The 20,018-nt window shown below is 48.6% G+C and overlaps 1 protein-coding gene across 1 annotated transcript; it reads left to right on the forward strand.

The window, feature by feature from the left end:
- The first annotated feature begins 11,408 nt into the window (after positions 1-11,408).
- LOC134983216 (gastrula zinc finger protein XlCGF26.1-like) lies at positions 11,409-14,393 on the forward strand. Its single transcript, XM_063948954.1, has one exon. It carries the CDS (start codon positions 11,444-11,446, stop codon positions 13,052-13,054), a length of 1,611 nt encoding a protein of 536 aa, XP_063805024.1. The 5' UTR covers positions 11,409-11,443; the 3' UTR covers positions 13,055-14,393.
- The last annotated feature ends 5,625 nt before the right edge of the window (positions 14,394-20,018 follow it).

A 20,018-nucleotide genomic window follows, 5' to 3' on the forward strand; every position in this document is an offset into this window, starting at 1 on the left:
ACATATGCCGCACATTATTAATGCCCTTATACACATAATGACATGTATAGTGCCCCCTACACATTTGCTGCACATTATTAGTGCCCCAATACACATAATGACACACATACAGTAGTACCCTGTTACACATATGCTGCACATTATTAATGCCCTTATACACGTAATGACATGTATAGTGCCCCCTACACATTTGCTGCACATTATCAGTGCCCCTATACACATAATGACACATATACAGTAGTACCCTGTTACACATATGCTGCACATTATTAATGCCCTTATACACGTAATGACACACAGTGCCCCTTACACATATGTTGCACATTATTAATGCATTTTTACATGACACACATAATGCTCCTTACACATATTCCGAACACTACTGCACAACCAACCCACTCACCTGCACACAGCACTCACACTGCCACTAACACTGTGACCTCTGCCTCTGCTTGGATACAGATGTGTCCTCACAAATCTTGCATCAATGCTAACGTCGGGCACCTTTTTTTTATGAAAATGCATCTTATTTGCAATGCATTGGTATGTGGCTAGGATGCACAAGCAGCTTCTGCTGATTAAAATGATATGCTGCATGCCTATAGACTGTGTGAAACTGTGGCTGTATCTGCATATGAAATGCTACACACAGAATATAGGCATGCCGCATATCATTTTAATCAGCAGAAGCTGCTGATGCCCCTAGGCATATCAAATGCCCTAGGCAATTGCCTAGTTTGCCTATAGCTATGGCCGGCTCTGTGCACCTGGCTAAGTTATTTGTTAGCTGAAGGGGCGCTGTGTGGCTGGTGTCCTCATTCCTCTGTGACTCTCTAAAGGGCTCTGTGTGGAATTGTGCTTACTGCATATTCTGTGTGTGTGTGTGTGTGTGTGTGTACCTCACATCACAATGCCCAAGGAGTGTGTTTCCTGCACAGCAGAATGTTTTTCCTCCCCAGGGGGATCACTACAGTGTACTCAGGACAGTACACATTCTCAGGCTACTGGGTCTGAACCGCCTTGGTTGGACTCCATAAGGGGGATGATTACTAATATTTCTAATAAACTCTCCCATACTGAGAAGGAGACGTAGTATATGAGAGAGTCTGTGGATGACCTGATGAATAAAGATTCAGCTCCCCACACCTGCGCCTCTAACCCCTCACATTTATCCACAGAAGCGTACACTGGCCCAGATATTGCAGGCTGACACTGATGACGATGCCTCAGATACAGGGGACGGTGAGGTGTATCTGGGGGGGAGGGGTGCAGCTCTTGCTCAAGGGGTGCACGCTCTGACAGAGGCCATCAGGGATGTATTGAAGATTTCAGAAAAAGTAACAGTAGAAGAGGAAGAATCTTATTTTAATGTAAAAAAGATCCTGTTACTTTCCCTGCGTCAAAAGAGTTAAGTTCTCTTTTTGCAGAAACTTGGGTAAATCCAGAGAAAAAGTTTAAAATCCCTAAGAGATTGCTCGCCTCATTTCCTTTCTCTCAAGATGATAGGAAGAAATGGGAAAAGCCACCGATAGTGGACGCCTCTGTACCTAGATTGTCACGTAAAATTATTTTACCTGTCCCAGGCGCAGCCTCCTTAAAGGATACGCGGAATTGAGACCACACTCAAATCTCTGTACACAGCTGCTGGGGTGGCCCAAAGACCCACTATTGCTTGTGCGTGGATATCTAGGGCCATTGCAAAATGGTCAGGTAACCTAATTGATGATTTAGGTTCTCTACATAGGAGTGAAATTGAATTACTCTTGCATCACATTCAGGACTCTGCAAACGTTATGGTGAAGGCCATGAAGGAAATTGGCCTGCTCAACGCACATGTCAGTGTCAGCACGCAGAGGCTTATGGCTACGCCAATAGACTACGGATGCGGATTCCAGGAGAAGCGTGGGGAGCCTGCCCTTCACAGGTGAGGCCTTGTTCGGAGATGAACTGGATACCTGGATATTCAAGGCGACTGCGGGTAAGTCGACATATCTTCCTTCCGCAGCAACCCCAGCTAGAAAATCATATTCTGCCCCTACGTTACAGTCCTTTCGGGCAGCAAAATTTAAAAACAGATCCAAAGGTTCCTCCACTGCCTTTAGAGGTGGTCGAGGAAAATCCAGAAAACCTGCAACTACAGGTTCTCAAGAACAGAGCTCAGGTTCTGCTTCCTGAAAGTCTTCAGCATGACGGTGGACCACGCTGCCTGAAGAACAGGCAGGTGGGAGCACGTTTAAAGGATTTCAGTCCTATCTGGGCAACATCATGCTTAAATCCCTGGGTCAAAGATCTTATTGCCCATGGATACAGACTGGATTTTCAAGAACTCCCACCTCGCAGAGTCTTCAAATCAGGCTTACCAGCTTTTCAGGAAGCAAGTACAATCCTGCAGCAGGCAATTCAAAAGTTGGTTCAGACACAGGTCATTGTCCCAGTTCCACCTCGGCTACAGAACAAGGGTTATTTTTCCAACCTGTTCGTAGTACCAAAGCCGGATTGTTTGGAAGGCCCATCTTGAACCTAAAATCCTGAACCCATACTTATGGATATTCAAATTCAAGATGGAGTCTCTAAAAGCGGTGCTCTCCGGTCTGGAGGAAGGGAAATTCCTGGTGTCTCTGGATATCAAGGATGCATACCTTCATATTCCGATCTGGCCACCTCATCAGGCTTATCTAAGGTTTGCAATACAGGACTGTCACTACCAGTTCCAGGCCCTGCCATTTGGCCTCTCCACAGCACCGAGGGTGTTCACCAAGGTCATGGTAGAGATGATGATGCTTCTCCTCTGCAAACAGGGAGTGAACATAATTTCATACCTGGATGATCTACTGATAAAGGCATCCCCCAGGAAGAGGTTGTTACAAGGCATTGCCCTCTCAACTCAACTACTCCAGGATAACATGTGGATTCTGAACCTTCCAAATTCACACTTGGAACCGACAAATAGGCTTCCCTTCTTGGGAATGATACTCGATACAAAAGTACAGATGGTGTTCCTTCCATTGGAAAAGGCATTGGTGATCTAGTCAATGGTCCAGGATGTCCTGAAGCCAACTTGGATATCGGTACATCAGTGCATTTGCCTACTATGGAAGATGGTAGCCTCCTACGAGGCACTGCAGTACGGAAGGTTTCACACAAGGCCCTTCCAGCTGGATCTCTTGGACAAGTGGTCCGGATCGCATCTTCACATGCACCAGAAGATACGCCTCTCGACGAAAGCCAGAATTTCACTCCTCTGGTGGCTACAAACTTCTCACCTGATTGAAGGCCGCGGGTTCGGGATTCAAAATTGTATTCTACTAACCACATATGCAAGCCTCAGAGGTTGGGGAGCAGTCACCTAGAGGGAAAACTTCCAGGGAAAATGGAAAAATCAAGAATCCATTCTTCCAATAAACATTCTGGAACTTAGGGCCATATACAATGCCCTTCAATAAGCGGCACATCTTCTTCAAGATCAAGCCATTCAGGTACAGTCGGACAATTTGACGGCGGTGTCGTACATAAACCGACAGGGTGGAAAAAAGAGCAGAGCTGCAATGTTAGAGGTAACAAGAATTCTCCTCTGGGCAGAAAAACACGCTGTGGCATTGTCGGCAATCTTCATTCTGGGAGTAGACAACTGGAAAGCAGACTTCCTCAGCAGAAGTGACCTCCACCAAGGAAAGTGGGGCCTCCACCCAGAGGTGTTCGGTGACGTGACAAGTCGGTGGGGAATTCCTCAGATCGACATGATGGCCTCTCATCTCAGCAAGAAGCTCAGATGATATTGTTTCAGGTTGAGAGACCCACAAGCAGTGTCGGTGGACGCGCTGGTGACTCCGTGGGTTTACCAGACAGTGTATGTGTTCCCTCCACTTCTGCTCTTCCCAAAAATTCTCAAAATAATCAAAAAGACAAGGATTCAGGAGTTGCTCCTAGAGGATCCGTGGCCTCTTTGCGAGGACCTTCTGCAACAGGGGCCGTTCATCTACCAAGACTTACCACAGCTACGTTTGACGGCATGGAAGTTGAGAGTTAGATTGTAGCCCGGAAAAAGGATCCCGGACAAGGTAATTCCAACCCTGATCCAACCCAGGAAGGGAGTAATGTCTAAGCATTACCATCATATTTGGAAAAAATGTGTCTTGTGGTGAATCCAAGCAGTTTCCTGCGGTGGAGTTTCAACTGAGATGTTTACTTCTCTTTCTGGAAGCAGGTGTGGATGTGGTCTTTCACCTGGGCTCTATAAAAGTCCAGATTTCGGCCTTGTCCATTTTCTTCCATTAACAATTGGCTGACGTTCAGACGCTCTTAAAAGGGGTTCTGCACATCCAACCGCTCTTTGTGCCTCCTACAACACCTTGGGATCTCAATGTGGTGTTGCAGTTCCTGCAATCAGATTGGTTTGAGCCTTTACAGGCGGTGTTGGCCTTCGTGTCAGCAAGACGTGTGTCGGAATTAGGGGCGTTGTCTCATAAGAGCCCCTACTTAATATTCCATGAGGATAGAGCTAAACTCAGAACGCGTCAGCAATTTCTTCCTAAGGTTGTTTCGGCTATTCATATCAACCAACCTGTTGTCAGTGGCTACTGACACCTCGGCTACTTCAAGGGCCTTGGATGTTGTGAGGGCCTTGAAGGTGTATGTAAAGCAGACAGCTCATCACAGGAAATCGGATGCGCTATTTGTGCTTTATGATCCCAATAAGATTGGGTGTCTAACCAGACAATTGCTCGCTGGATCAGGCTTACTATTCAGCATGCTTATTCCATGGCAGGATTGCCAGTTCCAAGATCTGTACAGGCCCACTCTACTCGTTCAGTGGGTTCTTCCTGGGCGGCTGCCCAGGGTGTCTTGACTTTACAACTTTGCAGAGCGGCTACCTGGTCAGGTTCGAACACGTTTGCCAAGTTCTACAAGTTCGATACTTTGGCCTCTAAGGACCTTCAGTTTGGTCACTGTCTTCTACAGGAACCTCAGTACTCTCTCACCCGGTTTGGGAGCTTTGGTACATCCCCATGGTACTAAATGGAACCCCAGTATCCTCTAGGATGTAAGAGAAAATAGGATTTTAATTACCTACCGGTAAATCCTTTTCTCGTAGTCCGTAGAGGATACTGGGCGCCCGCCCAGTGCTTTGTGTTTTCCTGCATATTTACTAGGTTAAGTATTGTTGGTTCAGCTGTTGCTGTTCCTGTTCAAGTTTGCTTAGCATGGCTTTCCTCTTGTTATGTGTGTGCTGGTTCGAATCCCCCCACTGTCCTTGTATATCCTTCTTTCGAAGTATGTCCATCTCCTCCGGGCACAGTTTCTAGACTGAGTCTGGTAGGAGGGGCATAGAGGGAGGAGCCAGCCCACACTGTTAAATTCTTAAAGTGCCCTTGGCTCCTAGTGGACCTGTCTATATCCCATGGTATGAAATGGACCCCAGCATCCTCTACGGACTACGAGAAAAGGATTTATCGGTAGGTAATTAAAATCCTATAGCTGGTGCATCACAAAGACCTGTGAAAGAGGGTTGCTGGATGACACATGCCATTCACACATGGATGGGTCAAATTCAAGAGGTCCTTGCAGGAGATATTTCCCTGGTAACTACAGCGACTCTCATAAAGCACAATCAGGACAGTGCACGCATGTTGTGTGACTCTCTCAAGGAGATAGGTGCTATTAACGCTAGGACTACTGCCATGGCAGTGTCTACGCGCAGAGCTTTGTGGCTGCGTCAGTGGATAGCGGATGCAGATTCCAAGCGCAGTGTGGAGTCTCTTCCTTTTTCAGGGGAGTGGCCATTCAGGGTTGAGTTGGATACATGAATTTCAAAGGTTACTGCGGGGAAATCCACGTTTCTCCTCTCTGGGGCCCTGCCGGCTAGGCGTTCCTACCCAGGGCTGTCTACCCAGTCCTTTCGGACTGCCAGGTTCAGATCAAGAGCCAGATGCACCTGAAACGCGGCGAGAGGCACTGGAGGCAAGACAAAAAAAACAGCTGCCGCAGGTTCTTGGGAACAAAGCATCAGTTCAGTTTCCACTAGGGCCTCAGCATGATGGTGACCCCCCCATCCTGATGGGATCTCGAGGTGGGAGCTCGTTTGCATTACTTCAGCCGCATCCGGGAAAGCTCCTGCCAGGATGCCTGGGTAAAGGATCTCATTTCTCAGGGCTACAAGCTGGAGTTCAGCAGCGCTCCTCCCCAACGATTTTTCAAATCAAGCTTACCAGTTTTGGAGGATACATGAGTTACGCTGCAACAGGCCATACTAAAGTAGGCCCAGTCCCAAGTCATTGTTCCAATGCCACTACAACAACAGGGAAAGGGTTACTACTCCAACCTGTTTGTGGTACCAAAACCAGATGGTTCGGTAAAGCCCATTTTGAATCTAAAATCCTTGAACCCTTACCTAAAGGTTTTCAAGTTCAAGATGGAATCCTTATGAGCAGTGCTTGCGGGTTTGGAAGAACAGGAGTTCATGGATATAGAGGACGCTTATCTCCATATCCCGATTTGGCCGCCTCACTAGGCTTACCTACGGTTTGCCCTGCTGAACGATCACTACCAGTTCCAGGCACTACCCTTCGGTCTGTCCACAGCTCTGAGGGTCTTCACAAAGGTGATGGCAGAGATAATGTTCTAGCTCCGAGTCTAGGAGATCAGTATTGTCCCTTACCTAGACGATCTCTTGATAAAGGCTAGATCCAGGGATCTTCTGTTGCGCAATATAGGCCGCACTATTCAGCTTCTGTCACAACATGGGTGGATCCCACCTGGAGCCTACTCAGCAGCTCCTATTACTGGGAATGTTTCTCAATGCAGTGGCTCAGAAAGTATTCCTCCTAGAGGTCAAGGCAAGGACGCTCCAGGATGTGGTCCGAGCGGTTCTACGACCGAATCGGATCTCCATCCATCTTTGCATAAGATTGTTGGTAAAAATCTAAGCCTCATACGAGGTGATCCAGTATGGAAGGTTCCATGCCAGAACATTTTAATTGGATCTCCTGAGCTAATGGTCCGGTTCACATCTTCAGATACCCCGGATCATATACTACCGTTCAAAAGTTTGGGGTCACTTAGAAATGTCCTTTTTTTTTTTTTTAAGGAAAAGCACTGTTTTTTTCAATGAAGATAACATTAAATGAATCAGAAATACACTCTATACATTGTTGATGTGGTAAATGACTGTACTAGCTGCAAACGTCTGTTTTTTAATGGAATATTTACAGAGTTGTATAGAGGCCCATTTCCAGCAACCATCACTTTAGTGTTCTAATGGAGGATAGGGTTAGGCTGTGGGTAAGGGGGGTTAGGTTTAGGCACTGCTGGGGGAAGGTTAGGGTTAGGCTGTGGGTAAGGGGGGTTAGGTTTAGGCACTGCTGGGGAGAGGTTCGGTTAGGCTGTGGGTAAGGGGGGTTAGGTTTAGGCACTCTTGGGGGGAGGTTAGGGTTAGGCTGTGGGTAAGGGGGGCTTAGGTTTAGGCACTGCTGGGGGGAGTTTAGGTTTAGGCTGTGGGTAAGGGGTTAGGTTTAGGCACTGCTGGGGGAGGTTAGATTTAGGCTGTGGGTAAGGGGGGGCTAGGTTTAGGCACTGCTGGGGGAGGTTAGGTTTAGGCTGTGGGTAAGGGGGGATAGTGTTAGGCATTGCTGGGGGGAGGTTAGGGTTAGGCTGTGGGTAAGGGGGGTTAGGTTTAGGCACTGCTGGGGGAGGATATGTTTAGGCTGTGGGTAAGGTTTAGGCACTGTTGGTGGGAGGTTAAGTTTAGGCTATGGGTAAGGGGGGTTAGGTTTAGGCACTGCTGGGGGGAGGTTAGGGTTAGGCTGTGGGTAAGGGGGGTTAGGTTTAGGCACTGCTGGGGGGAGGTTAGGGTTAGGCTGTGGGTAAGGGGGGTTAGGTTTTAGGCACTGCTGGGGGGAGGTTAGGGTTAGGCTGTTGGGTAAGGTGCGGTTAGGTTTAGGCACTACTGGGGGGTGGTTAGGTTTAGGCTGTGAGTAAGGGGGGTAGGTTTAGGCACTGCTGGGGGAGGTTAGGTTTACGCTGTGGATAAGGGGGGTTAGGTTTAGGCACTGCTGGGGGGAGGTTAGGTTTAGGCTGTGAGTAAGGGGGGTTAGGTTTAGGCACTGCTGGGGGGAGGTTAGGTTTAGGCTGTGGGTAAGGGGGTTAGGTTTAAGCACTGCTGGGGTAGGTTAGGTTTAGGCTGTGGGTAAGGAGGGTTATGTTTATGTACTGCTGGGGGGAGGTTAGGTTTAGGCTGTGGGTAAGGGGGTAGGTTTAGGCTCTGCTGGGGGGAGGTTAGGGTTAGGCACTGCTGGGGGGAGGTTAGGGTTAGGCTGTGGGTAAGGGGGGTTAGGTTTAGGCACTGCTGGGGGGAGGTTAGGGTTAGGCTGTGGGTAAGGGGTTAGGTTTAGGCACTGCTGGGGGGAGGTTAGGGTTAGGCTGTGGGTAAGGGGGTTAGGTTTAGGCACTGCTGGGGGGAGGTTAGGGTTAGGCTGTGGGTAAGGGGGTTAGGTTTAGGCACTGCTGGGGGGAGGTTAGGGTTAGGCTGTGGGTAAGGGGGTTAGGTTTAGGCACTGCTGGGGGGAGGTTAGGTTTAGGCTGTGGGTAAGGGGGGTTAGGTTTAGGCACTGCTGGGGGGAGGTTAGGGTTAGGCTGTGAGTGGGAGGGTTAGGTGTCGGCAGTGCTGCGATTGGGGTGCCGGTGTGGTTTCTCATTTCTAGCCTTATATGATGTAGCCCTGGCTCAGATCACTTGTATAAATACTTTTGACGGAAGCAGACGTTTTAGGCAGCTTGACAGGATGATCCCAGAAGTAACGGGTGCACCACAGGTATCAGCAGTGCCTGCACATTACATTCATGTTATATTCTCATAGATCCTTAGCTTGGTCTAGATGTGAATGGCGCTGGGAATATCAGGGAAGCTTACTGTAGTGGATGCCTGAAACAACCACTGAGGTCGGGCTACAAGCCCATGAACCTCCCAGAAGACACACAAGGCATGCAAGGAAAGCAGCCACTTAAGTTCAGCCACCCGCTCCTAGGCTACTTACCCTACCCCACAGCACTTACGCTTTCTCCGGCGCTCACCTTCCGCCCACAGCACAGCGTAGAGTAGCCGTGAAGCCGTCTTCACTTTCTGTCCGGCCCCCGTGTGAAGCTGCGGCTGCATGTGACCAGGAGGGGGAGGCACCACCAGAGGACTGGTAGTGGTAATGCTCCACCTCCTCTTTTACAGGCAGGAAGTGCAGTCAATTGAGAGCCAGGAATTGGCTGCAGCGGAGCGCGTCCTCGGGGACCCACACGTTTTTGAAAAGTGAGTCCCCGTCCTCTGATCTGTGTAAAATATGCGCTATAGCGCGTATTTGCGTACACTGTGTGTGTGTGTGTATGTGTGTGTGTGTGTGTGTGTGTGTGTGTGTATGTGTGCATATATATATTAAGCAACAATGTGGGTCATTCCGAGTTGTTCGCAAGCAGCTTTTGTTCGTCGCGCAGCGATCAGGCAAAAAATCGGCACTTCTGCGCATGCGTATGCGGTGCAATGCGCACGCACGGCGTTCTTTAACAACGATTGATGTAGTTTCACACAAGGTATAGCGACACTTTTCAGTCGCACTGCTGGCCGCAGAGTGATTGGCAGGAAGAGGGCATTACTGGGTGTCAACTGACCGTTTTCAGGGAGTGTTCAAAAAAACGCAGGCGTGCCAGGAAAAATGCAGGTGTAGCTGGCCGAACGCAGGGCGTGTTTGTGACATCAAAACCGGAACTGAACAGTCTGAAGTGATCGCAAGCTAGGAGTAGTGTCTGAAGCTGCACAAAAAATATTGTAGCCGCGATGCGATCCTTTCGATCGCACTTCTAAGCTAACATAAACTCCCAGAGAGCGGCGGTACAGAACCATCCAGTCACAGAAATTGCTGGCATAGCGGTGGGATAATCCTAGGTGGCTTTTTGGTCACCTGATTGGAGAAGCCGAGTTTGGAGAGGAGTAACTGCAGTGCAGGAGAACGCACAAGATGGCGGTCTTCAGTGTATCAGGAGAAGGGTGTGGATATCCCTTTCAACGCGTCGAGAAGTGTCATGAGGGCGGCAGTCGTGAGCTTGGAGGAGTCCAGCCAGGCGGAGGTAGAGAGTGCTAAGGGCGTTGGCATCGAAGAGGGCAGTCTACCAGTGGACCTTTGTACAGAACCGGTGAGACCCACAAGCCCCACCCTCTCTACTAGCTGCAGCCATGTTTCATACCTAGAAGGGCCAGAGGTCCAACGTCCCAGGTGGGGCGACACGGATACCGTAGCAGATCGGCTAGTGGAATTCGGAGAAAGGGCAACAGAGCAAGAGTGCTTGATCATCACCTCATTTTCCAATATCACTGCCTGGCTCCGGTGACTTTGCGCAGCCCGTTATACCCCCAGCAGTAGCGGAAGAGCCAGTGCTCCCACCTGAGGCAAAAGTGCCTCCAAGTCAGGTATTCTGAGCGTGCAGGAAAGACTGGGCACACTTAGCTCCAGAGTACAGCCCGTGGCTTCAGCTGCGTCACTAAGCTGCAGCAGTGAACGGTGCCCGGAGTGAGCGGCTTTAGGGCAGGAGAAGTGGGGGACTTAATAGATTGGGTCTTGGTTCCAGTGGTGGCTGACAGCTATCAGGTAGGGTAGATAAGAAGCCACGTAGTAATGAAAGCTCCAGAAAGCATGTCTGGATGGACTCAGGCCCCTCTTATTTATTATTTTATATACTAACAGGGGTGACAGGTGTGGTGCATCCCTGCAAAGGCAGTTCCAGTCTCTTTCTCATCAGACTCTGCTGTCTTCCCTGCACTCTCACTCAGATGTTCACTGCTGCCAGTAGCAGACGTATGAGAAGCAGAAGTATGGTGGCAGCTGTATAGATCCTGATATGTAGTTCTCTATATCGTACTTACCGTACACACATCATCCTTATTACTAGTGAGAGAATAGAGGTAAGACACTGATGATGGGGGGTGTAACAGTGGAGTATAACCTAGCAGGTGATGATGATTACAGGATATCATATGGTGTATTGCATGTAAAATACCTTGTTCCACACCTACTCTGCTGTAGCAATATACCTTATATAAGGGCGAGTAACACATGTACAGGCTTACCAGCGTATGAGCACACACATAAAGGAATGCTACCTTACCAATGCTTCCAGGAGTAATGTTAGGAGACATTTCTCTGATCCATCAGCTCATTTGACTGATGTTATTGTTCATCTAGAATCTCCAATTCATACGATTGTTTTATATTGGTGCTGACATAGGACTTGGCGAGTGACTACATCTCCATTTATACTTCATGGTTAGTTACCAGTACAAGAGAGAGATATATCTAAGTCTTATTATAATATTACATTTGTTATTGTGTGTTCTCATTTTTGTATTTCCATAATGTATTTTATTTCCAGCAGGTGGACACACAAGCAGGAATATCTCAGAAGGACATCTAATGTTATCCCCGGATTGTGACATAAAAGATAATGACAGTAGACAGGATTCTCCAGGAGATAATCCCATTACCCCAATTATACATCCAGCTCTATCAGCTGATCCCTCTGATCCTGGGGAATGTTCTCCTGATCACTCTGATATTGGAGCATCTGTTACAGCTCTGAGAGTAGATACAGTGTTTCCCTGTTCTATAGATGCCAAATGTTTTACACAGAACACAAAGCCTATTACCCATCAGCCAGCTAAGGCAGCTAAGATGCCATTTCCATGTTCTGAGTGTGGAAAATGTTTTACATACAATTCAGCTCTTGTTATACATCAGAGAAGACACACAGGTGAGAGGCCATTTTCTTGCTCTGCGTGCGGGAAATGTTTTACCCGGAACTCACAACTTGTTACACATCAGCGAAGTCACACAGGTGAGAATCCATTTCCATGTTCTGAGTGCGGGAACTGTTTTACATACAAATCACTTCTAATACATAAGAGAATACATACAAGTGAGAAACCATATTCCAGTTCTGAGTGTGGGAATTGTTTTACATACAAATCAACTCTTGATGCACATAAGAGAAGTCACACAGGTACATCACCATTTCCATGTTCTGAGTGTGGGAAACATTTTGCACAGAAATCACAACTTGCTAGACATCAGAGAAGTCACACAGGTGAGAGGCCATTTCCATGTTCTGACTGTGGAAAATGTTTTATCTGGAAATCACAACTTGTTAGACATCAGCTAAGTCACACAGGTGAGAAGCCATTTCCATGTTCTGAGTGTGGAAAATGTTTTGCCCGGAAATCACAACTTGTTAGACATCAGCTAAGTCACACAGGTGAGAGGCCATTTTCTTGCTCTGAGTGTGGGAAATTTTTTACACAGAAATCATATCTTGTTATACATCACAGAAGTCACACAGGTGAGAAGCCATTTCCATGTTCTGAGTGTGGGAAATGTTTTGCAGACAAAATAGAGCTTGTTAGACATCAGAGAAGTCACACAGGTGAGAAGCCATTTTCTTGCTCTGAGTGTGAGAAATGTTTTTCACGGAAATCACAACTTGTTAGACATCAGCTAAGTCACACAGGTGAGAGGCCATTTCCATGTTCTGAGTGTGGGAAATGTTTTGACCGGAAATCAGATCTTGTTAAACATCAGAGAAGTCACACAGGTGAGAAGCCATTTTCTTGCTCTGAGTGTGGAAAATGTTTTACACAGAAATCACATCTTGTTATACATCACAGAAGTCACACAGGTGAGAAGCCATTTCCATGTTCTGAGTGTGGGAAATGTTTTGCAGACAAACCAGATCTTGTTAGACATCAGAGAAGTCACACAGGTGAGAAGCTATTTTCTTGCTCTGAGTGTGGGAAATGTTTTGCCCGGAAATCACAACTTGTTAGACATCAGCTAAGTCACACAGGTGAGAAACCATTTCCATGTTCTGAGTGTGGGAAATGTTTTGCACACAAATCAGATCTTGTTATACATCACAGAAGTCACACAGGTGAGAAGCCATTTCCATGTTCTGAGTGTGGGAAATGTTTTAGACAGAAATCACATCTTGTTACACACCAGAGAAGTCACACAGGTGAGAAGCAATTTTAAACTTCTGGAGTATACTTATTATTGCCATGCATTGTTCTTCAAGGTTCTTATCCTATGTCCTGTGCTTTTTGCAATATACATGCTACCACTGGGTGAAATAATCAGATGTCATGTCCTCATCTACCACTGCTATACAGATGATCTGTCTTTTGTTCTGGGTACTGAGAACCCAGTACCAATCCTAAATGCCTCGCTGAGCTCCAGGTGTGGGTCATGCCAGTTGGCTGTGACTCAATCCTGGTGAAACATGTCCTTATGTCCCAGCACACTAGAAAAAGGATTGCTAATTAGCAGCATCTGCTATCCTTACTGTAGGCCCCTATTACATAATCTTACTGACTCTCCCAGCCCTACATGACCAGGGTCCATGTACCAGAAGCAGCTTCTGCCTCCTTACTGACTTACTGTAGACCCCTATTACATAATCTTACTGACTCCCAGCCCTACATGACCAGGGTCCATGTACCAAAAGCAGCTTCTGCCTCCTTACTGACTTACTGTAGGCCACTATTACATAATCTTACTGACTCTTCCAGCCCTACATGACCTGGGTCCATGTACTGGAAGCAGCTTCTGCCTCCTTACTGACTTACTGTAGGCCCCTATTACACAATCTTACTGACTCCCAGCCCTACATGACCAGGGTCCATGTTCCAGAAGCAGCTTCTGCCTCCTTACTGACTTACTGTAGGGTCCTATTACAGAATCTTACTGACTCCCAGCCCTACATGTCCAGGATCCATGTACCAGAAGCAGCTTCTGCCTCCTTACTGACTTACTGTAGGCCCCTATTACAGAATCTTACTGACTCTCCCAGCCCTACATGACCAGGGTCCATGTACCAGAAGCAGCTTCTGCCTCCTTACTGACTTACTGTAGGGTCCTATTACAGAATCTTACTGAATCTCCCAGCCCTACATGACCAGGGTCCATGTACCAGAAGCAGCTTCTCCCTTCTTACTGACTTACTGTAGGCCCCTATTACATAATCTTACTGACTCTCCCAGCCCTACATGACCAGGGTCCATGTACCAGAAGCAGCTTCTGCTTCCTTACTGCCCTGGTTACTTCCGTCTGTTGATGAAGAACTGCTAGTACCATAAATCCCCAACTAGTGCTTGGATGTCAGGGAGACAGGTGGGTGGTAGTGGGGAGAGTCAGGGCGGTGGCACTAGTAGGGGAGAGATGGTGGGTGGCAGTAGTGGAATGAGAGGGTGGTGGCAGTAGTGGAAGGAGATGGTGGGTGGCAGTTGTGGAAGGAGAAAGGATGGGTGGCAGTAGTGGGGGGGTGACAGGGCGGTGGCAGTAGTGGGAGGAGACAGGGTGCGTGACAGTAGTGGGGGGAGACAGGCCGAGTGGCAGTAGTGGAAGGAGACAGGGTGGGTGTCAGCACTGGGGGGGAGATAAGGCAGGTGACAGTAGTGGGGGAGACAGGGTGGGTGGCAACAATGGAGGGAGATGGGGCAGGTGGCAGTAGTGGAGGGAGACCGGGCAGGTGGCAGTAGTGGAGGGAGACAGGGTGGGTGGCCGCAGTGAAGTACCAGGGGCTGCTGGAGGCAGTAAAGAGGTGTATGGGTCCCGCACAGAATCAGTTGATAATTAGACTTAATGATGATTATGTTTCCTTATTTCTAATTAATCCCTTGTATGTGTTACTGTTATTTGCTGTGTCAGCCTTTATGTGTGTTCTGTGTAATAATCCTGAAAGTAGTGCTGCTACCGATCTCATATCATTTGTAGTAACTTGGAAAAGATGAGATATGAGGTGCACTCTGGAAGCTTATAGGGGGTTACTCAGAGATGACCGCAGGTGTGATATCACGCAGCCCCCCGGAAAATGGTCCCGGCCCGCCCGCGTTCGCGCCGCAGGGATGCCGCCACAATGTGTGTCTGCGCGGCCGCTGCGCATGTGCATTTTGCCACCACCAGAAAACGCTGAGTAAAGTATTTTTTACGTTTAAAATATAGATAGACAAAAAGATGTGTATTAAAGTTATGAAATAAAGTAGTTTAAAATCAAAAGATTTCCGGTGTGATTTTGGCTGTGTCCAATTTTGACAAATCATTTGAATAGTGGGATGATATTACGGGAGGGAAGGGTAAAGAAATAGTTTTATTTGTTGGTTTTAAATAAATTATGTCTTTTCAATGTGGATGCTGGGGACTCCGTAAGGACTATGGGGAATAGACGGGCTCCGCAGGAGACTGGGCACTCTAAGAAAGTTTTAGGACTACCTGGTGTGCACTGGCTCCTCCCCCTATGACCCTCCTCCAAGCCCCAGTTAAATTTATGTGCCCGGCTTAGCTGGATGCACACTAGGGGCTCTCCTGAGCTCCTAGGAAGAAAGCGTTTGTTAGGTTTTTTATTTTCAGTGAGACCTGCTGGCAACAGGCTCACTGCATCGAGGGACTAAGAGGAGAAGAAGTGAACCTACCTAAGTGGTGGTAGCTTGGGCTTCTTAGGCTACTGGACACCATTAGCTCCAGACGGATCGAACACAGGACCCGACCTCATCGTCCGTTCCCGGAGCCGCGCCGCCACCCCCCTTACAGAGCCAGAAGCAAGAAGGTGGTCCGGAAAATCGGCGGCTGAAGACTTCTGTCTTCTCCAAGGTAGCGCACAGCACTGCAGCTGTGCGCCATTGCTCCTCATGCACACCACACATGCGGTCACTGATGGGTGCAGTGCGCTGGGGGGGGCGCCCTGAGCTGCAATACTAACACCTTGGCTGGCAAATTAGCACCATATATAGCACCAGGGGCTATATAGGTGCTTATTAACCCCTGCCAGAACTTTTACAATAGCGGGAGAAAGCCAGCCGAAAAAGGGGCGGAGCCATCTCCCTCAGCACACTGGCGCCATTTTTCCCTCACAGCTCCGCTGGATGGAAGCTCCCTGGCTCTCCCCTGCAGTCCTGCACTACAGAAAAGGGTAAAAAAGAGAGGGGGGGTACAAATTATTGCAGTATAACTATTTTATGCAGCTATAAGGGGAAAACACGCTTTTATAGGTGATATCCCTGTGATATATAGCGCTCTGGTGTGTGCTGGCATACTCTCCCTCTGTCTCCCCAAAGGGCTTTGTGGGGTCCTGTCCTCTGTAAGAGCATTCCCTGTGTGTCTGCTGGGTGTCGGTACTGCTGTGTCGACCTGTATGAGGAGGAAAATTATGTGGAGGCGGAGCAAATGACTGTGAATGTGATGTCACCCCCTGCGGGGTCGACACCTGTGTGGTTGGACTTATGGAAGGAATTGCGTGAAAGTGTCAACTCCTTACATAAAAGGTTTGACGACATAGGACAGCCCGCTACACAGCTTGTGCCTGTTCCAGCGTCTCAAATGTCATCAGGGGCTTTGAAACGCCCGATACCTCAGGTGACATATACAGACGTCGACACGGATACCGACTCCAGTGTCGACGATGATGAGACTAGTGTACCCTCCAATAGGTCCACCCGTTACATGATTGAGGCAATGAAAAATGTTTTACACATTTCTGATAATACCCCAGGTACCACAAAAAAGGGTATTATGTTTGGTGAGAAAAAACTACCTGTAGTTTTTCCTGCATCTGAAGAACTAAATGAGGTGTGTGAGGAAGCGTGGACTTCCCCCGATAAGAAATTGATAATTTCAAAATGGTTATTGGCAGCGTACCCTTTCCCGATAGAGGATAGGTCACGTTGGGAAACACCCCCTAGGGTAGATAAGGCGCTGACACGCTTATCAAAGAAGGTGGCACTACCGTCTCCGGATACGGCCACCCTGAAGGAACCTGCTGATAGAAAGCAGGAAGCTACCCTAAAAGCTATTTACACACACACGGGCATTATATTGCGACCAGCGATTGCATCAGCTTGGATGTGCAGTGCTGCTGCTGCGTGGTCAGATTCCCTGTCGGATAATATTGATACCATGGATAGGGACAATATTTTGCTGACGATTGAGCATATAAAAGATGCAGTCTTATACATGCGTGATGCACACAGGGATATTTGCCGGCTGGCATCAAGAATAAGCGCTATGTCCATTGCCGCCAGAAGGGGGTTATGGACTCGGCAATGGTGTGGCAATGCCGACTCTAAGCGGCACATGGAGGTTTTACCCTATAAGGGGATGGAACTGTTTGGGGATGGTCTTTCGGACCTCGTGTCCACAGCTACTGCTGGGAAATCAACCTTTTTGCCACAGGCTGTCCCACAGCAAAAGAAAGCACCGTATTATCAGGTACAGTCCTTTCATCCCCAGAAAAGCAAGAGGGCTAGAGGCTCATCCTTTCTGCCGAGAGCAAAGGTAGAGGAAAAAAGCTGCAACACACAGCTAGTTCCCAAGAGCAGAAGTCCTCCCCTGCGTCCGGTAAGTCCACAGCATGACGCTGGAGCTGCTCAGGCGGACCCGGGTACGGTGGGGGCCCGTCTCAGAAAATTCAGCGCACAGTGGGCTCTCTCACAGGTGGATCCCTGGGTCCTTCAGGTAGTACTTCAGGGGTACAGGCTGGAATTCGAGACGTCTCCCCCCCGCCGTTTCCTAAAATCTGCCTTACCGGCAACTCCCTCTGCCAGGGAGGCAGTGTTGGTGGCTATTCAAAAATTGTATTCACATCAAGTGATTGTCAAGGTACCCCTCCTTAAGCAAGGAAAGTTTTACTATTCCACAATGTTTGTGGTACCGAAACCGGACGGTTCGGCGAGACCCATCTTAAATTTAAAATCCTTGAACACTTATATCAAAAGGTTCAAGTTCAAGATGGAATCGCTCAGGGCGGTTATTGCGAGCCTGGACGAGGGGGATTACATTGTCTCCCTGGACATCAAGGATGCGTACCTACATGTCCCTATTTACCCTCCTCACCAGGAGTACCTCAGATTTGTGGTACAGGACTGTCACTATCAGTTCCAGACGCTGCCGTTTGGGTTGTCCACGGCACTGAGGGTCTTTACCAAGGTAATGGCCAAAATGATGATCCTCCTTCGCAAGAAAGGAGTTTCAATTATCCCGTACTTGGACGATCTCCTGATAAAGGCGAGGTCCAAGGAACAGTTGGTAGTGGGGGTAGCACTTTCTCGGGAAGTGCTACAACAGCACGGCTGGATTCTCAATATTCCAAAGTCACAGCTGGTCCCGACGACACGTCTTCTGTTCCTGGGAATGATTCTGGACACAGACCAGAAAAGTGTTCTTCCAGTGCAAAAAGCCGAGGAGTTGTCATCTCTAGTCAGAGACATCCTAAAACCGGGACAGGTGTCGGTACATCAATGCACACGAGTCCTGGGAAAAATGGTAGCTTCGTACGAGGCAATTCCATTCGGAAGGTTCCACGCAAGGACTTCGCAGTGGGACCTGTTGGACAAATGGTCCGGGTCCTATCTCCAGATGCAACAGCGGATAACCCTGTCGGCAAGAACCAGGGTGTCGCTGCTGTGGTGGCTGCAGAGGGCTCATCTGCTAGAGGGCCGCAGATTCGGAATACGGGACTGGGTCCTGGTGACCACGGATGCCAGCCTTCGGGGCTGGGGGGCAGTCACACAGGGAAGAAATTTCCAAGGACTGTGGTCAAATCAGGAGATTTCGCTTCACATAAATATTCTGGAGCTAAGGGCCATTTACAATGCCCTAAGTCAAGCAAGACCCGGCTTCAAAACCGGCCGGTGCTGATCCAGTCAGACAACATCACGGCGGTCGCCCATGTAAACAGACAGGGCGGCACAAGAAGCAGGAGGGCAATGGCAGAAGCCACAAGGATTCTCCGATGGTCAGAGAATCATGTGTTAGCACTGACAGCAGTATTCATTCCGGGAGTGGACAACTGGGAAGCAGACTTCCTCAGCAGGCACGACCTCCACCCGGGAGAATGGGGACTTCATCCAGAAGTTTTCCGAATGCTGGTCAACCGTTGGGAAAAACCACAGGTGGACATGATGGCGTCCCGCCTCAACAAAAAGCTAAAAAGGTATTGCGCCAGGTCAAGGGACCCTCAGGCGATCGCTGTGGACGCTCTAGTGACACCGTGGGTGTACCAGTCGGTTTATGTGTTTCCTCCTCTGCCTCTCATACCCAAGGTACTGAGAATAATAAGAAGGCGAGGAGTGAGAACTATTCTCGTGACTCCGGATTGGCCAAGAAGAGCTTGGTACCCGGAACTTCAAGAGATGCTTGCAGAGGACCCTTGGCCTCTGCCGCTCAGACAAGACTTTCTGCAGCAGGGACCCTGTCTGTTCCAAGACTTACCGCGGCAGCGTTTGACGGCATGGCGGTTGAATGCCGGATCCTAAAGGAAAAAGGCATTCAGGAGGAAGTCATCCCTACCCTGATCAAAGCCAGGAAGGATGTCAACGCAAGACATTATCACCGCATTTGGCGGAAATATGTTGCTTGGTGTGAGGCCATGAAGGCCCCAACGGAGGAATTTCAACTGGGTCGATTCCTACATTTCCTGCAAGCAGGTGTGACTTTGGGCCTCAAATTGGGGTCCATTAAAGTCCAGATCTCGGCCCTGTCGATTTTCTACCAGAAAGAACTGGCTTCACTGCCTGAAGTTCAGACTTTTGTCAAAGGAGTTCTGCATATTCAGCCTCCTTTTGTGCCCAGTGGCACCTTGGGATCTCAATGTGGTCTTGGAGTTTCTAAAATCACATTGGTTTGAGCCGCTTAAGACTGTGGATTTAACATATCTCACGTGGAAAGTGGTCATGCTGTTGGCCTTGGCTTCGGCCAGGCGTGTGTCAGAATTGGCGGCTTTGTCCTGTAAAAGCCCTTATCTGATTTTCCATATGGATAGGGCAGAGTTGAGGACTCGTCCTCAGTTTCTCCCGAAGGTGGTATCAGCTTTTCACTTGAACCAACCTATTGTGGTGCCTGCGGCTACTAGGGACTTGGAGGATTCCAAGTTTCTGGACGTAGTCAGGGCCCTGAAAATGTATGTTTCCAGGACGGCTGGAGTCAGGAAGACTGACTCGCTATTTAT

This window comes from Pseudophryne corroboree (assembly GCF_028390025.1).
Source record: "Pseudophryne corroboree isolate aPseCor3 chromosome 3 unlocalized genomic scaffold, aPseCor3.hap2 SUPER_3_unloc_10, whole genome shotgun sequence".
NCBI classification, from domain to species: Eukaryota; Metazoa; Chordata; class Amphibia; order Anura; family Myobatrachidae; genus Pseudophryne; species Pseudophryne corroboree.